Here is a 22,422-nt window from a genome sequence, read left to right on the forward strand (position 1 = left end):
CAAGTTGCAGGGAGAGCACCAAGCAGGGAGAAATAGCTTCTAAAATCCACCTCAGAACTCGAAAGATGCCAGTGGTCAGCTAACCCTCCAGGATGCTCACTGCTTTCACACTCCTTGGAGCTGGTGGTTCGGAAGCATGAGGTGTCCATCAGCCCACCTGCCTCTAACCCCCAGATCTCACCCTCCCACCTACCCTGCATGATGAGATATGGTGGAGAGACAGGGATTGTGACATAAGCAAATGGCCTCAGGCTGATATATGTCAATGCCAACCCATGAGCTTCCTAGTAGGGACACGGCCTGTGAAGGCCTCATAACAGCCAACCTTTTGCAACCTCCGAGGGGGAGGAGGAACCCATCCCAGGAGAGCTAACAGCAGGATTCTGAGAAAGGAGGGCGGGTGACACTTATGCTGGAGCCATGGAGACGGCTATGTGTGTGTGTTCTCCGTGCTGCACGTGGCAGAGGTGCTGTCCGCGCTTATTCTCCTGTCTGTGCTGCAAGTTCATCTTCACCTCCGAGCGGAACTGCACCTGCTTCCCCTGCCCTTACAAGGACGAGCGGGACTGCCAGTGCTGCCACTGCACCTGTGCCGAGAACCCCAACTGCCACTGGTGCTGCTGCTCCTGGGCCAATGACCCCAACTGCAAGTGCTGCTGCACGGCCAGCAGCAACGTCAAGTGCTACTACTACGAGAGCCGCTGCTGCCGCAATGCCACCATCACGTTCCGCAAGGGCCGCCTCAGGACCATCCGCACCTCGTAAGTATAGGGCACCCTGTGTGGGCCTCCCTGGCTCAGGAGACTGGGGGCCCCCTCCTGGCTGTGGAGCCCACAGGGCAGGTCAGTGATCCCGCCCCAAGTCCATTCTTCTGTCTGAAAACAGGAGGCCAAGAGTTCTACAGGAATTGTGTCCTAAGCACTTCTTAACACACATATTGCCCTGTCTTCCAAATCCAAGCTCCGCCGCCCTGTGACTGAGCACTGTGCTCTCCTGAGTGTCACTCTCTCACCTGTGCAAAACAGTAATAGCTAGTACTCAGTGCTGAAGCAACTTAGCAGGCATGGCCTCTGTGACCCCCACGGGACCCTTGTACCGTGCCCACCCTACCAGAGGGAAGAAAGCCCCTTGGAGGCAAAGTTGCCCAGGATCATGCAGCCAGTCAGATGCACTCAGGATTTGAACCCAGTGTGTGTGTGTTCTTAATTTTAAAATGTCCTCCTGCAAAAGGGAGAGAACAATACCTGCCATGAATCAGTGGGCATGAGGATTAATGCATGTGCTTTGTAATATGTTATGTGACATAAAAATGTAAATTGCTCTTCCTCTTCCTCCTCTGAACTCTTGATGTCTGCAACTCTTACTGGAAAAGTAATCACTTCCACAGGCCGCTGCTGACCCTATCACCTACAAAAGGGCCCCAGGCAGCTGTGCACTCCTGCCAGCATTTTCTTTGTTCCCATCCAGAGGGCATGGCCCTGAGGGTTTCAATCACTCTTTGGGGGCACTGAGCCTCTCTATCAGACTTCAAATATATTTCCTCTTGCTCTGACCACACCAGCCTTTTCATGCCACACATGAGGGGAGTCTGGAGTATTAGAGATGGGCTTCTTCGAGGGGGAAAGATCAAAGCTCAACACTTACAGGATTTGGAGAGGCAGGTTTGAAGACTTACAAGGTCAGAAAAGCAATTCTGTGAGCAAAGGTTCAGTGAATTTGGGGGATGAGTATGATGCACCTTGCAGTTAAGCACTTAGTAGATGCTTAATAAAAGTTAGTCTTTGCTCGTGGACCTCTCGTGGTCTTTGCATGAATAGAGAACCCAGAGGTTCTGGAGGGAGAAGTTCTAAGGTGCGGTGTCCACACTTCTCTCTCCTTCTTGCTGCCCCATTTTCTGTGCATCGGCCAGGAGAGTCCCTGAGGCCACGTCAGCGGAGGAGGGATGGCATTGGTGCTCTGGGAAGATGCCTTAGGTCAGCAGTCTTCAAACTTTGCTTTGTATTGGAATCACCTGGGGATCTTTAACAAATAGTGATGCCTGTTTCCCATCCCCAGACATTCTGATTTTATTGGTCTGGAGTACCACCTGGACATTGGAATTGTAAAATCTCGCATCCCACCCCCCAGTGACTCTAAAATCCAGAATGGCCTGGACGGTAAAAGGAGGAAAGTCAGGAGACTTGCGAGGTGATACAGTAAGAACCCTGGTGCAAGGAAAACAGGCCTGAATTTGGAAGAAGGTGAAAGCCAAACAGAGGAGCAGAGGCCAGACGTCTCAGCAAGAAGGCAAGGCTGCTGGGCTAGGCGACGGTGCTGGCACGGGACCATAGGCAGTGAACGCCCAGGTCTAAGCCTGAGCCTTTCAGGTGGTCAGAGATGCTATTGTAAGTGTCAGGAGGCTGGCTCTGGGTGCACGGAGGTTTATCTTCCATCTGGCCTTTCCCCTGGTTTTTGAACCACAGCCTCCCCTGTTCCTCACCCCTACTTATGCTCAGCATCTTGCTCTTCCTGTCCCACTCAGGTTCATTCATCCCTCCCTGCCTTACTCATCCCTTTTTCTCACTTTCTTTTTCACCTCCACCCCAGCTCCCTGAGCCATTAGCACCTGTCTTCAGTTCATATTAGGTGAGGATGCAGGGATAAATCTGCTATTAGGTGTCTTAATATACCTAGTCTAGAAGCAGGGAAGAACAGAGGGAGCCTAAGGCTGCAGTTGGTGAAAACACAGCAGTCACTCTCATTAACCAGGAGAGGGGGTGTTTGGTCATTTGTGTGGTTTGGACAATGTTCTCACTCTTCTCCAAGTTCAAAGATGAAGTGGCCTTGTTTCTGCTTTGCTTCATCAGAGCCCCAGAATGGCCTTGCCTGGTGTTGGTGTTCTGGGATATTCCCACGGTCCGCAGAACACCAGGCCAGGTGGGGAGTGCCAGGCCAGCCTCAGCTGCTTTTCTCTTGCTCAAAAACAACAAGCACTCAGTTCCAGGGATTCTCCACCACCGTGCAGGTATTAAATTCCATTGTAATCCTCTCAAGAAACCCTCTACTTATAGGTCCTAACTTTATAATGGGGAAACAGGCAGATAGAGGGTCATTAACTTTTCTGAGGTCACCCAGTCTAAAGATAGTGGAGGCAGGGTTAGGAGCCGGAGACCCTGGCACCTCCTCCACAGTCCTGGCCATCACAGGGCCTGCCTCCCAGAGGCCCTCTGCAGCTTTCTGAAATGGGGAAATGGAGCGAGCTCTGGAGCCCGCCCCCCGAAGCCCAACCGGTGTTTGCTTCTTTTTCAGCTCCAAAACCGCCCTGCGCATCGGGAGCAGCGATACCCAGGTGGATGAGGTGAAGACGATGCCAGCGAACAGCCAGCTCATCGGCCACCTCTCGTGCCCCATGTGCAACCGGCTGCGCCTGCATTCGTTTATGCTGCCCTGCAACCACAGCCTGTGTGAGAAGTGCCTGCGGAGGCTGCAGAAGCACGCAGAGGTCACCGAGAACTTCTTCATTCTCATCTGCCCAGTGTGCAGCCGCTCGCACTGCATGCCCTACAGCCACAAGATGCAGCTGCCCGAGAACTACCTGCGCGGGCGCCTCACCAAGCGCTACATGCAGCAGCACGGCTACCTCAAGTGGCGCTTCGACCGCTCCACCGGGCCCATCACCTGCCAAGTCTGCGGCAGCCGCCGCATCGCCTACAAGCGCTGCATCACCTGCCGCCTCAACCTGTGCAACGACTGCCTCAAGACCTTCCACTCGGACGTGGCCATGCAGGACCACGTCTTCGTGGACACCAGCACCGAGGACCAGGATGAGAAGATTTGCATCCACCACCCGTCCAGCCGCATCATAGAGTACTGCCGCGACGACAACCAGCTGCTCTGCACCTTCTGCAAGACCTCTTTACACAACGGCCACGACACGGTCAGCCTCATTGACGCCTGCTCCGAGAGGTCCGCCGCACTCTTCAGCGCCATTGCCAAGTTCAAAGCAGGTCTGGTACCCTTCTCTCCCCCTAGAAAAGCACTGAGCTAGGCTGCAAGTCATTGGCCTGGTGTGCCTTCCTGGCAGCTACCACCAGCCAGTGAAGCTTCCTGTGCCTTGGTTTTCTCATAAAATGGGGATAAATAGTAGTAACTCCTTCATTGTATGACTGTGAGGATTAAATGAGTTATTCTATGTGAAGAGTACAAAAAATAAAAAATAAGATCTGACTCAAAAGACGTCCATAAGGATTCTATAATCCTAGTAATAACCTTCATGACCTTAAGTCCCATTTTCCCCTTTGGAAAATGAAGAGTTTGATCCTACGGTATCTTGAAGTTTCGTGAGCCTTTCTAAGGTGTTTTACCACTAGAATTAGATCCCTGCAGTACTTTCCCAATTTGCAGGGGGAAACGATTAAGTCAGTGTTGAGAATTACCTCAGTTTAAAATTTTCCCTGATGGATTTTTCCCAAAACTTGCAAACCACAAAGTAAATGAGCTGGTAGTAAACACATAACAGGAAGATTCAGAAATAGCCAAAAACATATTGGTCAACAGCTTGGTTTTCTTCTGCATGCCTGCTCATGGTTATTTTATATTGGTTACATAAAATGTAGTTTTAGTTTCTATAAGAGAAACTGACCCTAGTTTCCATGATGGAACCCAGTACAACAATATTTATGGAGTTTAGCAAACAGCCGTGCAATTTCTGGGCGTGCATGTGCCTGATCAGACATGAGGATCTCAGGAATCATTCAGGGTCCCTTTCCCCTAGGAATATCTCCATTGTTAGAGGCCTCCATTGTCCAGCCCTTTTAGAAGAATTAGATCTACTCTCCTCAGTAATCCTACAGCACAAGTACTAAAATTCCCTCCATGGATAAGACAAGTGGAGTCCCAAGGAGCAACTGGCAAAGGCAGCTAGGAAATGGCAGACTCACTCTGGCCTCCACACCCACGTTAATGTCACAACATCCATTTGACGATCTACTCTGCGCTAAACAGTGACCGGAATCTAAAGATTGAGGTATTGAAAACCACCACCAAGCACCACCCACACCTGCAGTCTCTTTCCTTAAGGAGTGACCTACGGTCAAGGGACCAAGGTGCCAGATCAACCCAACCATTTCCCTTTGTCAGATTATTCGGTGTCGTGGTACAAACACACCTGAACATATGTGAGGGAAGCAGTTTTTCTCTGAGCTTCACAGGAGAACCCCATTATACAGTGAAGGTGGGTCAGAGCCAGGCTTTGCTAAGTGTGTCGCCCAGGGCTTTTCACCAGCATGAATATTTTGGGGACACCTTGATTTTACCCTACACCTGAAAACATCGTTCATCAATTGACATTTATTCAGCATTGGAACCACCACCAGAGAAGCCCCTCTATTAAAGAAACCCTGCAAGAGCCACAATGCCAAGTGAATGGGTAGCCTCTTTGGTTCCTAGAGGGTTTTCTTCAAGCGGGACCCCCTACCCGGGCAGAGCTGGAGACTCTGGAGCCTCAGCCTGGGGAAGGGGCTGGCTGCTGCCCGCAGCCGCTGTAACAACCATAACACGGCTAAACATTTAACACAGGAGGAACCTAGGGTAGTTTTCTCAGAGTTCACAGCATCTGAACGTCAGACAGTGAAGTTCAATTCAGAGATAGATGACACCAGTAAATATTCTGGAGAGCTTAGTTGTTGGGAGGGGGACAGGGGCCACCTTCAATGGCATATGCACTGAGATACAGGTAGAGAATTTAGCCTGTCCATCCCTGCTAAGGAAGCAAACAAAAAATTTAACCAGTGTTCAAACTTCTTAGGGACTCAATTCACTTTCTGGGGAGGTGCCATAAATATGCATTTTAAGCAGATCTCCAGGTGATTCAAAAGCAAGCAGTCTAACAACACTACTTGAGCTCTGGCTGGTGTGACTCAGTGGATTGAGTGCCGGCCTGCGAACCAAAGCACTGCCAGTTTGATTCCCAGTCAGGACACATGCCTGGGTTGCAGGCCAGGTCCCCAGTAGGGGGTGCATGAGAGGCAACCACACACTGATGCTTCTCTCCCTCTCTCCCTCCCTTCCCCTCTGTCTAAAAATAAATTTAAAAAAATTTTTAAAAAGAATACTACTTGAGAAACTCTGGGCCCCGGAGAGAAGGCAAGCATTTTAAGCTGCGGTGTCAACCCCCGCTACACATTGGCACAGGCTGGGGAGTTTCCTGACCAGGACCAGCAGCACTGGCATCTCCTGGGAGTTTTGTGAGACACACACAACCTCAGGTGCCATTTAATCCAGACAACATGGGAATCTGCATTTTTAAAAGGATCCCCTGAAGATTCCCTGGATTAGTTCTAAACCTGGCGGCAAACTTCCTCCCCTGAATTCCTGAGCCCCAACTTAGGCCAATTCAGAATCTCAGCAGGTGAGGCCAAGAGAAGCAGGTTTTTCTAAGTTCCCCAGGTAATTCTTGTACTCACACAGGGCTGAGAACCAAAGCTGGAGCAATTACAAATACAAATTTTGGAGTTACACAAAAATTAGGGACAGGCCCTGGATTCTCCATTTACTTACTGTGTGACACTGGACAGTCGCTTAACCTCTCTGGGCCTTGGTAGCCTCATCTATAAATGGGAACAATATCTTCCTCATAGAAAGATATGTGTAATATATCATAATATAGGAAATGATCCATAATACAGGTAACATAATGGATCTGGTCCATACACATGTTTAATAAATAATAGCTATTTATAAGCACATTGCCTGAAAGAGACTTTGATTTGACTTTGCTCTAAGACCAGCTCTTGCAAAGTTGTCATGTTTGTAAGGGGAAGGGTGCTCTGGCCTCCTCCCTCCCCTGTTCCTGGAACTGCCTCTTTCTCCTCATCTAAGAAAATTTTGTCCTACTTCTCAGAACTTTACTTAAGCTTAACTAATGCCTAATAAACCAAGAAATATCCCATCCACATATCTTTCACAGTGAGTAACAATTGAATAGTCAAAGAAATTAATACATAAAGTAGAATGTCCCCTGTCATAAGTCACAGTAGGGCTTGCCTTTGGGGAGGACAGGGGGCACTTCTCAGCACCGCTGCAGCCACACCTGGCAGTGTCCTGTTAGCCTTCATCTGCATTGCCTCCTCATCCTTTCTGGGCCAGTGTGAGGGAGGAGGTGGGCAAGGAAGATGGGGACTTCAGGAGGTAGGCCAGGGAGTAACGCTGCTGATATGCATCCCAAAGACATTAGAAAACAGGACAGAATGGCTTTCACTCAACAAACACCTTTCAAACACCTCTACGCATACTGGGCATAGTGGTAACCAAGGCAGCCATGGTCCCTGTCGTGAGGGTCTGACAGAACTCTAGGGTTCCTCTTACTCAAATGTGTATCTTTGTTACAATGACCACCAACCACAAAGGTCCAGCTTACCATGGGCCCAGGACTACGTTAAGAACCAAGTGCAAAAAAGACTTGATCACCCCCACTCCTGAGTAAAATTGGGTAAGAGTTGTCGTTCATCAATTTGCGACAGCTTTGGCCTTTCATGGGGAGGATCTTACTTTGGAATAAGCCACATGTCTTCAAATCGCTACCTAATGCCTAAGTCCCTGTGAAGCCAACAAAGGAGCCCATTTCACAGATAGAGACATGCCACATGCTCCCCTATAATAGTGTCCCCCGTGCTGTAGTATCATTGGATTGTGAGCGTCCTGAACCTCGGTGCCCTCTCTTATTCATATCTGTAATCCCAGTGCCTAGAATGCCATGTGCCATGGAACAGGTATCCAGTCAGTGTCTGTTGAATGACTAAGTGAACTTAAATCCAGATATCATGTGAGAGGATGCAGGATGAATTGGGTTCTCCTTGAAGTATAATAGCAGACCCTTAATTTAAAGGAAGCAGGGGAAAAGCGAGAGAGGGGGCCCAGCTGAACCAGAGAGAGTAGAGTCCCCAGGAGAGAAGAAAAGGTGTGCGAAAGAACAGCCCTGCTCTCTAGAGCTGGGTTTTTGAAAATTAATATCAAGGGCGGCCTTGAACTTCCAACTTCAGACCCAAGGTCACAGGGATTATTGTTACAAAACAGAAGGTGCCAGGGAAGGATAACTGTTCTATCTGAGGGAAGTATTAGAAAGGAGGAAGAGAGGAGTATACTGAGAGAGGCCAAATGCATTTCATAAATCATTTTATAAAATGCATGTTTCAGCCCAGCTACTAGTGCCTTCCCTCCCTCTCCACTCATTTCCCTGGAGTCCAGGGTAATTTGTTCCAGTTACTACTGGCTTTGACATCTGATGAGAGCAAAACTTTAACTGATGTAACTAACTTGGTTGTTTTTCAGTCCGATATGAAATTGATAATGACCTAATGGAATTCAACATTTTAAAAAGCAGCTTTAAAGCTGACAAGGAGGCAAAGCGAAGAGAGATCAGAAATGGATTTCTCAAGCTGCGCGGCATTCTACAGGAAAAAGAGAAATTGATCATGGAGCAGATCGAGAATCTGGAAGTGTCCAGGCAGAAGGAGATTGAAAAATATGTGAACATCACAACCATGAAAGTGAACGAAATGGATGGCCTGATCGCCTACTCTAAGGAAGCACTGAAGGAGACCGGCCAGGTGGCGTTCCTGCAATCTGCCAAGATTCTGGTGGAACAGATCGAGGATGGCATCCAGAGCACCTACCGGCCTGACCCACAGCTCCGGCTACACTCCTTGCACAACATGCCTTTGGACTTTGCTGAGCTCTCCCGTGCCATCCATGAGCTCTTCCCCACAGGACCCAAGAAGGTCTGCTCCTCAGGGGACTCCCTGCCCTCCCCCTATCCCACGCACTCAGAAATGATGATTGCCAGAAAGGTCACGTTCAGCACCCACAGCTTCGGCAATCAGCAGATATACCAGCGGAGCTCTTCCTTGTTGTCCTTCAACACCATCGGAGGAGAGAAGGCCAAGGTGGGTCTAGAGGCCTATGGGCGAGCCCAGTCCACCTCACCTGCCAAAACCACAGATGGCCTCTACACCTACTGGAGTGCAGGGACAGAAAACCAGTCTGTGCAGAACAGCAGCAGCTTTCACAACTGGTACTCATTCAATGATGGCTCTGTGAAAACACCAGGCCCAATTGTTATCTACCAGACTTTGGTGTATCCAAGAGCTGCCAAGGTAAGAAAAAGGCTCTGGGCTCTGGGGGGAAGGTGGGAGGGTGTGGGGTATGGAATGGAGGCAGGTAGTCAGAAAAGACTGCACTTACCACTTTGACCTCTAGGGTCTGGTCACTCAGATCTGCTTCTCTGGACTCTTTACGGTCAGCCCATTCAAAAGGTATACATTCCTGAAGTCTAAGGAGTCCAAGACTGGGTTAAAGCAAACAATGTATTTAACTCGTAGTCAGAAATACACCTGAAAACCCCAAACCTACTTCAAAGGCAGTTTCTCTATTGAAAGAGAACACAATAAGAGAAGCAAAATAATTTGGATAGACTTCTTGAAAAGTGTAATGTTTCCCAGAGGAAGGCCTACAATAGTAGAGAGACCCAGAAAATGGGATTAGAAGCGCAGGTTCCATTGTCTGTCAGCTATGATTCCTTTAAACTGCTACCATTCCTAAAGAAAATATCCAGACTCTCCAGGATTTGGAAAGATTGAGAGGCTAATCCCCGAAGGCATTTTAATTCTTATCTCCTAAGATTCAGCTTTTGCGGGGAAAGAGACAGTGGGTCCCCCACAGATCTCTGCAACTGCCATCACCTGGCTTCAGGGTCATGACCTCTACTTGACACTCTTGGCCTAACAGAGAAAAATAGCCTTTCCCTAAACATTCCTCTCAAATCCGGCTGAACCTACAGAGAACTGTTTGTAGAGTACTAAAGTTAAGGGAAGAAAAAATATTAACATGCAACTAAAATCTATTAGAGCATGTCTTCTCTCGTCTTAGGGTTCTCTATAGGGACATCTCTGAGGCCAGTCCATGGCCTGCTTTCCGGTGGCAGAGACCGTCTTTTGGCCCCATAAAAAGACCACGCTTCCAGACAGTTTTAGCACCCTTGAAGTCTAACCTAGGAGTGCTCAAATATGAATGTGCACTTGGGGATCTTGTTAAAATGCAGTTTCTGTTTCAATGGGCCTCAGTGGGGCTGAGATTCTGCGTTTCTAACAAACTTCCAAGTATTGTCATTGCTGCTCATCGGCAGGCCATGCTTTGTACCAAGGGTCTTCAAACAAGAAAATGACAGCCAGACACAACCCAGACTTTACTTTTCCATTCTCCTGAGACATCAAAATCTGTGTTTTAGAGTCTCTAATTAACACTAAGAAGGATCTTATGCAGCAACATGGAGCATACCCTTCCATGGGCCATCAGACAAAGCAAAGCATCTCTGCCCTTCACATAAGAGATGAACACAACTGAGCCTCTGAAGCTGCATTTCCAAATGATGCTCGGTCAGCAAAGCCTGTAGTGTATGTGACTTTAGCTCCAAGATGACATCAGGTCTCCTCTCTATACAACTCAGACCTGCTGGGAGATTGGCAGGATCGTACCCTAGAAGAGAAGGATGGTGACGTCTGCTCTGTACCTGGGCTTGGAGAGCAGTCACCCATATCACCTACTAGTTGTCCCTGAATGAGCTCAAGAAAGAGTGCAGGAAAACCTAGTCAAGTCATGGCTGTCAAGTGAGAACACCTAAACTTACTTCCATACAGTGGTATTTGAGGTAAAAATATCCTTGATCCCTATTTTAGGATCACAGAATGGAATTCACCCAAGAAATCATAGTGCTCAGTAACACAGAAGACAAAGTCTGTGCTGAAATCTCTCAAATAGGCTTTTGGCATAGAAAATATCCTTAAAATTGGAATTAATAATTTGCCATAATATATCTTAAAAATCCTAAATAGTTTTTATAAAAACTCAATTTTATTTCTAGAAATCCCTCCCAAAGAAATTAATAAAAATTCAAAGATTCATGCCCAAAAGTGTTCATTGCACCATTACTTATTAAAGAATAAAATTAGAAACAACCTAAATGTTCAACTATAGAAGAATTAAATCATTTGTGGGGCAGTTATTAAATTGGTGCTTTACTGAATTTTTAATGATGTAGGGAAATCTAAAATATATAATAAGTGATATAAAGTAGGAATCAAAGCAATATAATCCAAGTTACATATATTTCTGTGTTTGCATGTATTCAAAATTAGAAAGAAATAATAATTATTAACTGAATTGTGGGATTATAAGTGATGTTTATTTTTTTCTCTTATACTTTTTCTGTATTTTCTAAGTATTTCATAGTATGTTTGTTTTGATAAGCAGAAAAAAATTTATTGTTATATAAATTAATAAAAAGTTTTAAAAGCAAGGGGAAAAAAAACCCAAAACTCATAGACAGACAACAGGATGGTGATTACCAAAGGGAAAGGGGGTGGGGGAAGTAGAAGAGGGTAAAGGAGGGATAAACGGTAATGGAAAGAGACTTGACTTCAGGTGTGAACACACAATACAACATACAGATGATGTATTATAGAGTTATACATCCGAAACCTATATAATTTTACTAACCCATGTCCCTCCAATAAATTCAATAAAAATTTTAAAAAGAGAGATAGAGAGAGACTCCAGAGAACTTTCTTGACCCCTCTGCCATGTGAGGACGCAGTGAGAGAAAGGATGTCTACGGACCTGGAAACAGGCCCTCACCAGACACTGAATCTGTAGGTGCCTTGACCTCACAGCCTCCAGAACTGTGAGAAATAAATGTCTGCTCTTTATTTAAAAAAAAAAAAAGAATAATTAAAATTAATTTTATAAACATTGTAACATTTAAATTTATTAAAATTTAAATAAAGCACACAATATCTATTTAAAAATACAATTATTATAAAATATTTATATGCCAGGCACAATCTGCTAATTGACACTTGTTAATATATCTCTTCCCAAGGCTTGATATTGCATGCTTTGAGTATGAACATCTATTCTCTATTACTTGAGTAAGTCAGTTCACCTCCCTGGGACTCCATCCTCTTGTATATGAAATAGAGGGTTGTAATTCATCTTCTAGAATTCTATGGTTCCATTATTGGGATTTGTTAAAGGCAGCCTTTCTGAGCCTCAGCTGTAAAATGGGATAATGAAATCTCCTTTCCGGGGGTTGTGAGGACTGAATGAGTTAAGCATGCCTGACACATACTCTGATGCATAATAGGTGCTTAATAAATGGTAGTTACTCTGGTTAGTGGTGTTAGGACAGTGGTCACCTCCATGAGGACTGACAGTCACAGAACTCAGAGGAGCATCTTTCTGTTCTTGAAACATGTTACCAGCGACTTGTCAGGCCTCATCACACAGCCTTTCATTACTGTTACACAAGGTCTAATTCAAAGTCTTCAGCAGCTAAAGGGGGTGGGATCAGCTTAACCTCCCCCAACAGATAGTCAGTGACACAAATCTCTATGGGACAGAAAGCTGAAAGGTGAGTGCTGGGACCACACCCACACGTTCATTTCTTCATAGGTTTACTGGACGTGCCCAACAGAAGATGTGGACTCTTTTGAGATGGAATTCTACGAACTGATTACTTCCCCTCCCAACAACGTGCGGACAGAGCTCTGTGGACAAGTTCGGGACATAACGCAGCAGAGTCTGGAGCTGCACAACCTGACCCCCAATACTGAGTATCTGTTTAAAGTCAGAGCCGTCAATGATAATGGTCCCGGGCAGTGGAGTGACGTCTGCAAGGTACTGTGCACACACATTAGTTTCTGACAGATTTTCTTTGTCAGCTCTGGGTGCAGGTCTTTTAGGATGATCATGAGACCACAGAGCCCACTGTGCATGTGACTGCCCTCTCTGATCCCAGAAAGCTTGTTAACTCAGGACTAAAGTGAGGGCTGCTGGCCTCAACCGACTTTGCAAATACATCCTAAGAATTGTTAGTTCAGTTTGATTCAAGAAAAACATGTGCTAGGATGTACAGAATCAGAGGAATATAAGACATAATCCTTACCTTCGGGGAGCTCAGGGTTTAGTAAACATTTGTGGTGTGAGAAGGACAAAAGAAAAAGAAGTATGTGTTAGCCCCATTGGTAACTCAAAGCAAGGATTGGGCCCTTAGATTTAACAAATACAAATAAATGCAGGATGCCCAATTAAATGTGAAACTCAGGCAAACAACAATTTTTTTTTGTTAAGTATGTCACATGCAATATTCAGAATGTAGTAATGCTAAAAAATATTCGCTTGTTGTTTATCTGAAAGTCAAGAGAGAGCCACTGAATAGGTCAGGATGGACTCCAAAAAAACAAGGTACAAGATTATTGCTATCTTCTTTGTAATGCAAGGCTGATTCTTCTATATACCCCCAGGGGACATACATTCATGTGTGTGTGTGTGAGATTTTATTGATATTCAGAGGAGAAATAGAAGAAAAATACCAAGACTGTAGAGAGTTATCTTGCTATAAAACAATGATGGTATTCTTTGGAGTCAGAGGAGACTGTCTTTCAATCAGGAATTCTTTAGGAAAAAAAGAGAGTAAGTCCATCCATTTCAGCTTTTGAAAAGGGAGATTTACATATATACGGAGAACACACTGAGGGTAGCCAGAGGGAAGGAGGGTGGAGGGGCTGGGTAACAAGGTGAAGGGACTGAGAATTACAGATTGGTAGTTACAAAAGAACCACAGGGATATAGTCAATAATATTGTAATATTATTGTAATAACTATGTGTGGTGCCAGCTGGGTAGTTGAATTATTGGGGGGATCACTTTGTAAATTATATAATTGTCTAACCACTATATTGTACACATGAAACTAATGTAATACTGAATATCAATTGTAATTGAAAAATAAAAATTTTTCAAAAAGGAAATTTATGGTACAGAGAGAGGGGAGTCTCATGAGACCACTTTCAGCCAGGACATACCTCTGATCTGATAACCAGGGGAACTGGAAAATCATTATTTCTCTCAGTCCCAATCTCTCTTCCCCTTCTCCCCCTCCCCTTCCCCTCCCCTCCCCCTCCTCCCCCTCCTCCTCTTTCTCTCTCTGACTAGTGACACTCTGCCTCTGGTCAAATGATTGCAGGAGAGAATCTGAGAATCTGATTGGTTGCTACGTCTAGTGATGCAGGGAAGCATGAGGTCAAGTGGGCACAGGATTTTGCTGGTGCTCACTCTCCCCTAGCAAGCCTCCTGCGGGTGGGGGCTCTCCACTCCATCCTGATTGCCAGCTCCTGGGGTCCTACTCTGCTTCCTTCCTCCTCCCCCAGGGTCAGACACTCACAGGGGGAGGAAGTGGGATGAGGACTGCTCCTCCTGCTACACCCCAGCCAGCGACCCTGACAGTCAGTTGCCCCAGGTCCCTTCTTGTTGTTACTCTTCCCTCCGGGGCCTGGAACAACCACAGCTGCTACCATATTTTGCAGCTTGTCCTTCTGACCATGGATTTTTCCTTCAATCTAACACCATCTGCCTCTCATTTTTTAAAAAATTCCTCAAAAATGTCTTGCCCATGAAGAGCACTCAATGCTATTACTAAATTTTTTTCCCAATGTTATCTTTTGTCATTTTAAATGCTAGGAACAGGCATAGGGCTGGAAGACTGAAGTATGTCTGCTTTAAGTGGAAGTTTTAAGAAGTTTTGTCATCCTTTCTTAAACTCTAACTCCTTGGGAACAAAAGTCCTGTCTAATTCGTCGTGCTTTCCCCCACAATGCTTACCGCTGTTCTGTGCACATAGCAGGTTCTTAATGGTTATTAAGTGAACACGTGAGTGAAAATGTGACCAAACAAATGAATATATGAATGAATGTCTAAATTAAAGAGTGAAAAAATAAATTGACAGACAAAATTAATAATTGCAAAGTAGCAAAAGCTGCCTGAAAGCTCTTAAGTGTCTTATCCATCAGCCAAGAATTACATCCCCCCTGAGATGGTGTTTCAGCGATTAATCTGCACTCCTTGCCTGGAAATGAAACTCATTGAGTCTCTTTGTTTTTTTAACACAATTTCTAAATGAGCAAAGCACTAATTAATGAGGGTTTTTTGGGAGCTTCATTTTTATCAGAGCCACAGAGCTACAGTATAGATTTTTCCTTCAGAAGTAACTCTTTCTCCCTTTCTGTGATGAGATTAGCATTCCAGAGGAAACACAGGTTTCCTTAACGTTTGTCATGATTTGCATAAGTAAAGGCTTCAGTAGAAAATGAAAATAAGATGGTGTGCTTGAATGACATTTATAAAGTTTCATAAAAGTAATGACTCCAACTCTTTCCCATAAAATCAAAATATTTTTCCTTTGGCATCAGTCCTGCGCAGGTATTCCTGAAAGGTTTCATTTAAAATGATTTAACAAGGCAGCAGGATCATTTCTTCTCCAAAATGCAATATTTCTATCATAAGTGCTTTTGTAAAGGAAGTGAAATAGTACCTCTTGTATTTGGTTTAGTGTAGTCTGGGGCTTGTTGATTTTTTTAAGGGACTTTATTTGAAGGATAATACATGGAGCATGAAAATTAACTTGAACATTTTTTAAAGGTCCCATTTATTGAAGGCCTGCTCTCTTTCAGCCACTGTGTATTAATTGTCATTCTCATCTCAACTACTTGGTAGGCAGGGAGTTACAGCTTCCACTTTACAGGTGAAGAAACTGAGGCTCATAGAGACACAGTGCCTGGCCTCATGTACTCAAAGGAGTTGAATGGGAAGCTAGGTCTCATCCAAGGAAGGAGCCCTTTGTCGTACACAATAATTGGATGCAGGGCAGGCTCAGCCCCGGTGACCTGGCTCCTCACTCCGGGAGAAGGCCGTCGGAGCCAGCAGCAGGGAGAGCCAGGCCTGGTTTTTTGAGAAGCAAGATCATACATTGGAAAGAACATTAGACTTGGGGTGGTGTGCCTGGGTCCAAACCCCAAAGCCACCAGGCTGCAAGATCCGGGAGGACAGACACGTGTTGGCCTTACTCACCTGTCTTGGCCCACAGTCTCCAGCCGAGAGCCTCTAACATCCAAGATCCTACTTGATATTTTTGAAGGAATGGAAAAATTTGTTCGTAGGCAAGTCCTGTACTCTGGCCTCAGTTTCCCCTCTTGCTCATCCTCTTGTCTTCAGTGTGCCTGCTGACCACCATCCCCACAAGTTAGAAGAAAATAGTCTTCTTACTTGGATTGCCTCCCCTTGGCTTCAAATCTCAGCTAACTTCCAAGAAGCATCCCCATGACAAAGATAGCTTTCTATCTCTACACTCATTTCCTGCTGTAACAAATTAGTGACTTAGACAACATAAATACACTTATTTGACAATTCTAGAGATCAGAAATTCAAAATGGGTCTTACTGGGTAAAATCAAGGTATCAGCAGAGCTGTGTTCCTTCTGGAAGCTCTAACAGAAAATTCATTTTTTTTTTTTTTTTTTTTTGCTTTTTCCAGCTTCTAGCAACCTCTCACATTCCTTGTTTTGTGGCCCCTTCCTCCATTTTCAAAGCCAGCACCATCAGGCTGCATCCTTCTCACACTGCCATCTCTCTGGTTCTTCTCTGCCCCCTGTCCCACTTTGAAAGGCTCTCATGATTACATTGGACCCACCTGGTGATTCAGGATAATCTCCCCACCTTGAAGCTAGCTGACTAACCACTTCATTTCCCTTTGCCATGTAACTTAACATATTCACATGTTCCTTGGATTGGGACATGGACATCTTTAGGGAGCATTATTGTGTCTACCACAATCTGTCAATCAGATGACCAAGGTTACATCAGATTTGGAAGTAAAATTCAGGCCCAACAATAGCCTCAAACTGATACTGTTCTGGGTCTCTCCTTAAAGCTCTTGAGGAAATGCACCCCCCTGTTACCACCCATGCTCTGCAATTCCTTTCCCATCTGGAGTCCCCCACGGCCCCCACCCCATGTCTGACATGTGCTTAGCAAGTAGTCTTGCTGGCAACCCTGAGTCTCTGCCGCGCTGCCCCCTTCCTGCTCACACTGAGTTGAGGATGGAACCCCAGCCGTAGATCAGGGCTGCCTGGCCTTCCCGGGCACCGTACCTCGGTTTTATAAAATGCCCATTCTGGTTTATCCTCTGTCCCTACTGTGGAGCCTCTGCCTAGGCTGAGACACACATCTTAGGGATTGGGGTTGGAGGACAATCTGAGTGACTGGTCACACTCCGAATGACTGCCCCAAACCTATCCCCCACCAGAGTCCTTGATCCTTCATATGAATAGAACTCTATTGGGATTGCCCTGCAGATGGGCTTGAACCCTGTGGGGAATGAAGTTTAGACTAAAGACCTATTCTTTTATAACCTAATATACAGAAGGTTGAATTAATCATACACCTCAGTTCATGGTCCATTATCAACACTGGCCTGTGCAAGGCCCTTTTTCTGTTTATGTATTTATTCCCTTTTATGAACATTCCTCCCTGGACATCCATTCTAATATGTTTTATGTGTATCTTGTTGCTTTTATGTGTTCTTACGTGATGCATATTGTTTTGTGTGTTATTAATGTACAGAAATAGTGTTGTGTTACATATCTTACTTTGCTTACCTTTTCTCCCCTAAACCCTGTGTTGTTATGATCCATTCATGTTGTTATGCGCATTTACTCCCTTACTCCAGCGATTTTCAACTGGTGTGCTGCAAGCATTTTTAAGGCATGCACAGCCTGAGTATTTAGTCAGGGGCACTGACCTCTTTTCCCTTAAGATTGTCAAGTAAAAAATTGACAACAGCCAACACAACAATAACCATCCAGTGTGAATGAATCAAAATTATACCTACTTTTTTGTCAGATTGGCAAAAAAAAAAAATTTTTTTTGGTGTGCTGCAGAATTTTAGTAGTTAATTTATCTGTGCCATGAGATGAGAAAGGTTGAAAATCGCAAAATCGCTACCTTACTCTAATGCGGCCTCACACTCCACCAGGTGCATTCGCTCACCACATTTTACCTGTCTGCTCAGCCACGATGGATGCCCAGGTGATTTTCAATAACGTTGTAGTGCACAGCCTATTTCATGACACCTTGTGAGTGGGATAGAGATGTTAGTTTGCTAGGGCTGCCAATATCAAAATGCTACAGACTGGGTGGCTTAAATGACAGTAATTTATTTTCTCTCAGTGCTGGAAGCTGGAAGTCCAAAATCAAAGTGCTGGCAGGTCTGGTTTCTTCCATGGCCTCTCCCCTTGGCTTGCAGACAACCGTCTTCTCCCTGTGTCCTCACTCAGCCTTTTCTCAATGCACAGGCCCCTCTGATGTGTCTCTTTGTGGCCAAATTTTCTCTTCTTGTTAGGATAATAGGGTGGATTAGGGCCCACCATTATAAGCTCTTTTTAACTTAATCCCCTCTTTAAGGGGCCTATCTCCAAATACAGTCACATTCTGGGGTATGGGGGGGTAGGACTTCAACATATGAGTTTTGGGAGGACACACTCAGCCCTTGCCAGTATATGCCAGGAGCGAAAGTGCTGGGTCTCAGAGTGTGTGCCTACTTGATGCGCTTATATGCGCATCAAGTAGGCACACACTCAGTAAGGAATGAATGAGGGCCCTTATGTTCTAAGCCCCACCTACATTTGGCATGATCCGACGTTCTACTATTTTGCTGGCCCTATAGATATAAAGTGCTCTCTCCTTAGAGCTTTAAATTTTATTTGATATGCTAGTTAGGTTTCAGGATTTCCACTTCTGTAATTAGACTGCTAATATCCTTTGCCAATTTTTCAATTGCATTTTTTTCTAGGTGATTTGCAGGAAGTCTTTATAGAATCTAGATAATGGTTTTAGACATTGCTAATATCTTCTCCATTCTGACATTTGTCTGTTAACTTTGCTCGTGAAACAGCAAAGATCTTCAATTTTGATGTGATCAAAGTCATCGTTTTTTTTCCTTGTGGCTTGACCTTTTAAAGTTTTGTTTAAAAAGTCCTCCTGTATGTTTAGATCACAAAGATAATCTCCCACATATTCTTTTATTAACTTTACAGTTTCACCTTTCAAACTTAGGACTTTAATCCATCCACAATCTACCTTTGTAAGCAGAACTAGGTAGGGATACACTCTTTGGGGCAAGTAGTTAGCCAGTTTTCCCAATATCATTTTCTCCAAGCAATGTCTTCTCCATTAGTATACAGTAGAAATGCCACTTTGATGTTATATTAAACAGCCATATATGGGGTGTGTCTCTGAGTTCTCTATTGTATCCCGTTGGTCTATTTGTTCTTAGTGAATACTACACTAGTTTTATTGTTCCTTAACCTCAGCTTTGTACTATGTCTGGATGATCCGCTAAAGTAAGTCTATCCATTATCCTTCTTTATTTTTTTAGGTTCATTTAGCTAATCACAAAACTGTATTCCTTCATGTAAATTTTGGAGTAAGTAAATTAAATTACAAAAAAAAAAAGATTCCAGATAGAATTTGATTCTTTACAAAGTATATGTACTTTACAAAGTGGTCCCCCCAATATGGAAAGGATTACAATGTGCTTTTAAAATATTCTCCTCAAAAGTTACCCAGAATTCACATTTTCTTTTTTTATTGTATTTCTTCCATTACCATTTAACCCTCTTATATCCCCTCCCCCCAGCAATCACCACCCTGTTGTCCATGTCCATGAGTCCTTTTTCCTTTTTGCTCAATCCCTCTATCCTCTCACCTCCCACCCCTACTAGCTGTCATCTGCTCTCTATCTATGAGTCTGTCTCTGTTTTGCTTGTTAGTTTAGTTTGTTCATTAGATTCCACACATGGGTGAAATCATAGGGTATTTGTCTTTCTCCAACTGGCTTATTTCACTTAGCATAATGTTCTCCAGGATGAACTAAGACGCTTTTGCTCCTTTTATATTTTCTAGAACAAATCTTTCTTAAAAGTTTCGTAAAATTCATTTGGAAAACTTTCTGAGCATTTTGGGCAGGGAAGGAGATGTCAACTATTATTTCAGCTTCTTTAGTATCTCAAGTTCTGGTCTCTGTTTCTTCTGCACTGTTTCATCTGACCCGCTTGTTCAAAGGCACGCCTCATTCCCCACTGCCCCACTCACACATCGCGCACAGGCATGATCTCTGCAGACCCTCACTCTCTGTAAGGTGGGACTCAAATCTTTTCTTTTTTATGAGCTAATTCCCACCCCTTCACAACACTGTTATCCCTTCCCCATTGTCCCGATAGCTTTGTGTACATCTTACATTATTTATATTAATTTTATCAGGTTATCTCTGTGTGTTATGTCCATTTTTATCTGGCAAAGGGCAATCCAGTGTCATGTATATGATATTGCCCTGCATGAAGCCCAGTTTTCTCTAAAACTGAAAATAAATTGTGAAAAACTAGAGAATATAATGGTAATAAGTGTCTCTTTTTCCCCTTTCCTTTTGAATAGAAACACAAAAAGTTAGAGGCTTTGTATATAGACATTGTACTTTGTACAACCGTAGCTCTTTGCCATCCAAACCACACCCCCACCCCATCTGTCCCATGAGTCCTGGTTCATCTAGACAGAACCCCTTGATCCAGTGGGCTGTCTCTCATCCTGGGGTCTCTCAACCTCACTCCCTAAATGCCTCTTCAGTGAGTGTGTATTGGGAAGGGAGGAGATGTGAAGAAATCCACCACCTTCAAGGTAAGGCATGGAGACCCACACCCAGGCTGAGTAAGTGAGACTTCCCGGGGGTCCTGATGCCCAATGCAGTCTGTCTTGTCTAGGCATCACCAACAATTCACTACAGTCAAAGAGAACATGAAACATCAAAGAGAAATAACTGCCAGATTTACAAATTATGGTTCTACTCTCCTTTCATCTACTTTTCTAAGAAACTTCTTTTTACCACAACCAATATTGGAATGGCAGAGATCAAGGGCTATCATTTCCCCACATTCTAATCAAGATGCTCATGGTCTGGTAAGAGGATCAATCAAAGTCGCTGAAATTTACAAATAACAAGAGCCGTGACAGGGGCGATTTCCAGGGGCCAGGGAGGACCCAGAGGGCTGCTGTAGGGTGAAGCTCATCTGGGGCCACAGCCCCAACGCTGTCATCAGCTCTCATGCACACGAGGTGCCTTAAAGAAAGTGGAACCAGGTCTGTGAAATCCCAATCCCACCACATATTAGCTGTGGGACTTTAGAAAAGCTACCCAATCCTTCCGAGCCTCCGTTTCTTCATCTACCAAAGGGGCCAGTGGCACCTTCTTCATGGGGTTGCCATGAGTTGTTGATGAGATGATGCGCATAGTATCTGGCACACAAGCAGGGGCCCGGCTCCGGGCCGCTGCTGTTGCCCTCGCGGCCGGCGCCATGGCTCTCTGCTTCTGATTGCAGGTGTTAACACCAGATGGGCACGGGAAGAACCGAGCCAAGTGGGGCCTGCTGAAGAATATCCAGTCTGCCCTCCAGAAGCGCTTCTGAGCCCTCCCCCCAAGAGCAGGCAGCAACCTCAGAGACCCATCACAAAATAGACACATATATACACGCACATATGTATATGTATTTTTCTCACCACATTCTTCAGTGAGGTTGCAGACGATGTTCCTAGGACCTCTGAGCTGTTTCAGCAGGAGTCCTCTAAGAGCTAATAAAAGGAAATGCCTGATGTCATGGCTTGCAGTTTGCTCATGATTATGAAACTAATATACAAAATGGTCAGCAAGTCTCTATGTCTCCATTAGCTCAGGTCTACCCATGGGCTCAGGATTTCATACGTGGCACCACCAGGTTGCAGGGTGGTACAAGGGGATGCTCTTCACAGTCAAGCCCCAGAGTATGCATTCTAAGCCTAGTCTAACCGGCTTTTGGTGTTTGGACAAGTCACTGATGGACAGGGAGCTCATTGCCTCACTATGCAGTCCTTTTCAATATTAAGCAGCCCACATCGTTACAATGGTTTTCCAAATTACTGGGCCTGGACTTGCCTTTCCATGGCCTAAGGTCTGCCTCTGAGCCATAAAGACTGAGAGCACTTCCTCTCCTCCACTGTACCCTTCTGGTCCCCAGAGCAAAGGAAGAGCAGTAGAATGCCTAGTCTGAGGCTCCCCTGTGGTTTTTGAAGCAAGTCACTGAAGAAATGGCAGGATCATACATCAGCTACAAGCTCCCCGAGCTTGTCCTGATCCTTCGAAAGATAGTATAAAACCCTAGAGTTTCTTGCCTGACAACGCCCCATCTGCCTGGAGTGACCCTCTCCTAAACCCCACCCCTTTTCTGACTCAGCTCAACCACTTCTTCCAGGAAGCCTTTTCTGATTCTCCAGGTGGAGATGACAGGTCCCGCCTCCTCTGGGTTCTCACTAAACACAGACCCTTCCTCCCCCATATAGACATCTATTCCATCCCCTGACACTCGGGAGCTCTCTGTCCCCAGTCCCTAGGGCAAAGGTGGTATCTCGTTTATTCCATCCCAGTGCCTGTCTCCATGAGGTACACATGGCACCTTAGTGCCAGGGAGAAAGTCACC

General features: G+C 45.1%; 1 protein-coding gene across 1 annotated transcript; it reads left to right on the plus strand.

Moving 5' to 3' along the window:
* Nucleotides 1-420: 420 nt before the first annotated feature.
* Nucleotides 421-21,378, plus strand: TRIM42 (tripartite motif containing 42). Its single transcript, XM_054595086.1, has 5 exons — nucleotides 421-761; nucleotides 3,289-3,986; nucleotides 8,308-9,131; nucleotides 12,484-12,708; nucleotides 21,292-21,378. The coding sequence occupies exons 1-5, from the start codon at nucleotides 421-423 to the stop codon at nucleotides 21,376-21,378; spliced, it is 2,175 nt and encodes a 724-aa protein (XP_054451061.1).
* The last annotated feature ends 1,044 nt before the right edge of the window (nucleotides 21,379-22,422 follow it).

Source organism: Pteronotus mesoamericanus, unplaced genomic scaffold (assembly GCF_021234165.1).
Source record: "Pteronotus mesoamericanus isolate MK-2021 breed Mesoamerican mustached bat unplaced genomic scaffold, CSHL_Meso_final scaffold_54, whole genome shotgun sequence".
In the NCBI taxonomy this organism is placed as follows: Eukaryota; Metazoa; Chordata; class Mammalia; order Chiroptera; family Mormoopidae; genus Pteronotus; species Pteronotus mesoamericanus.

What these genes read in the sequence shown, in the direction of transcription:
- TRIM42 (XM_054595086.1), top strand. Translation starts at nt 421, where the DNA reads ATGGAGACGGCTATGTGTGTGTGTTCTCCGTGCTGCACGTGGCAGAGG. An exon ending in CTCAGGACCATCCGCACCTC is followed by an intron (nt 762 to 3,288) that starts GTAAGTATAGGG and finishes CTTCTTTTTCAG; the next exon opens with CTCCAAAACCGCCCTGCGCA. An exon ending in TGTATCCAAGAGCTGCCAAG is followed by an intron (nt 9,132 to 12,483) that starts GTAAGAAAAAGG and finishes ATTTCTTCATAG; the next exon opens with GTTTACTGGACGTGCCCAAC.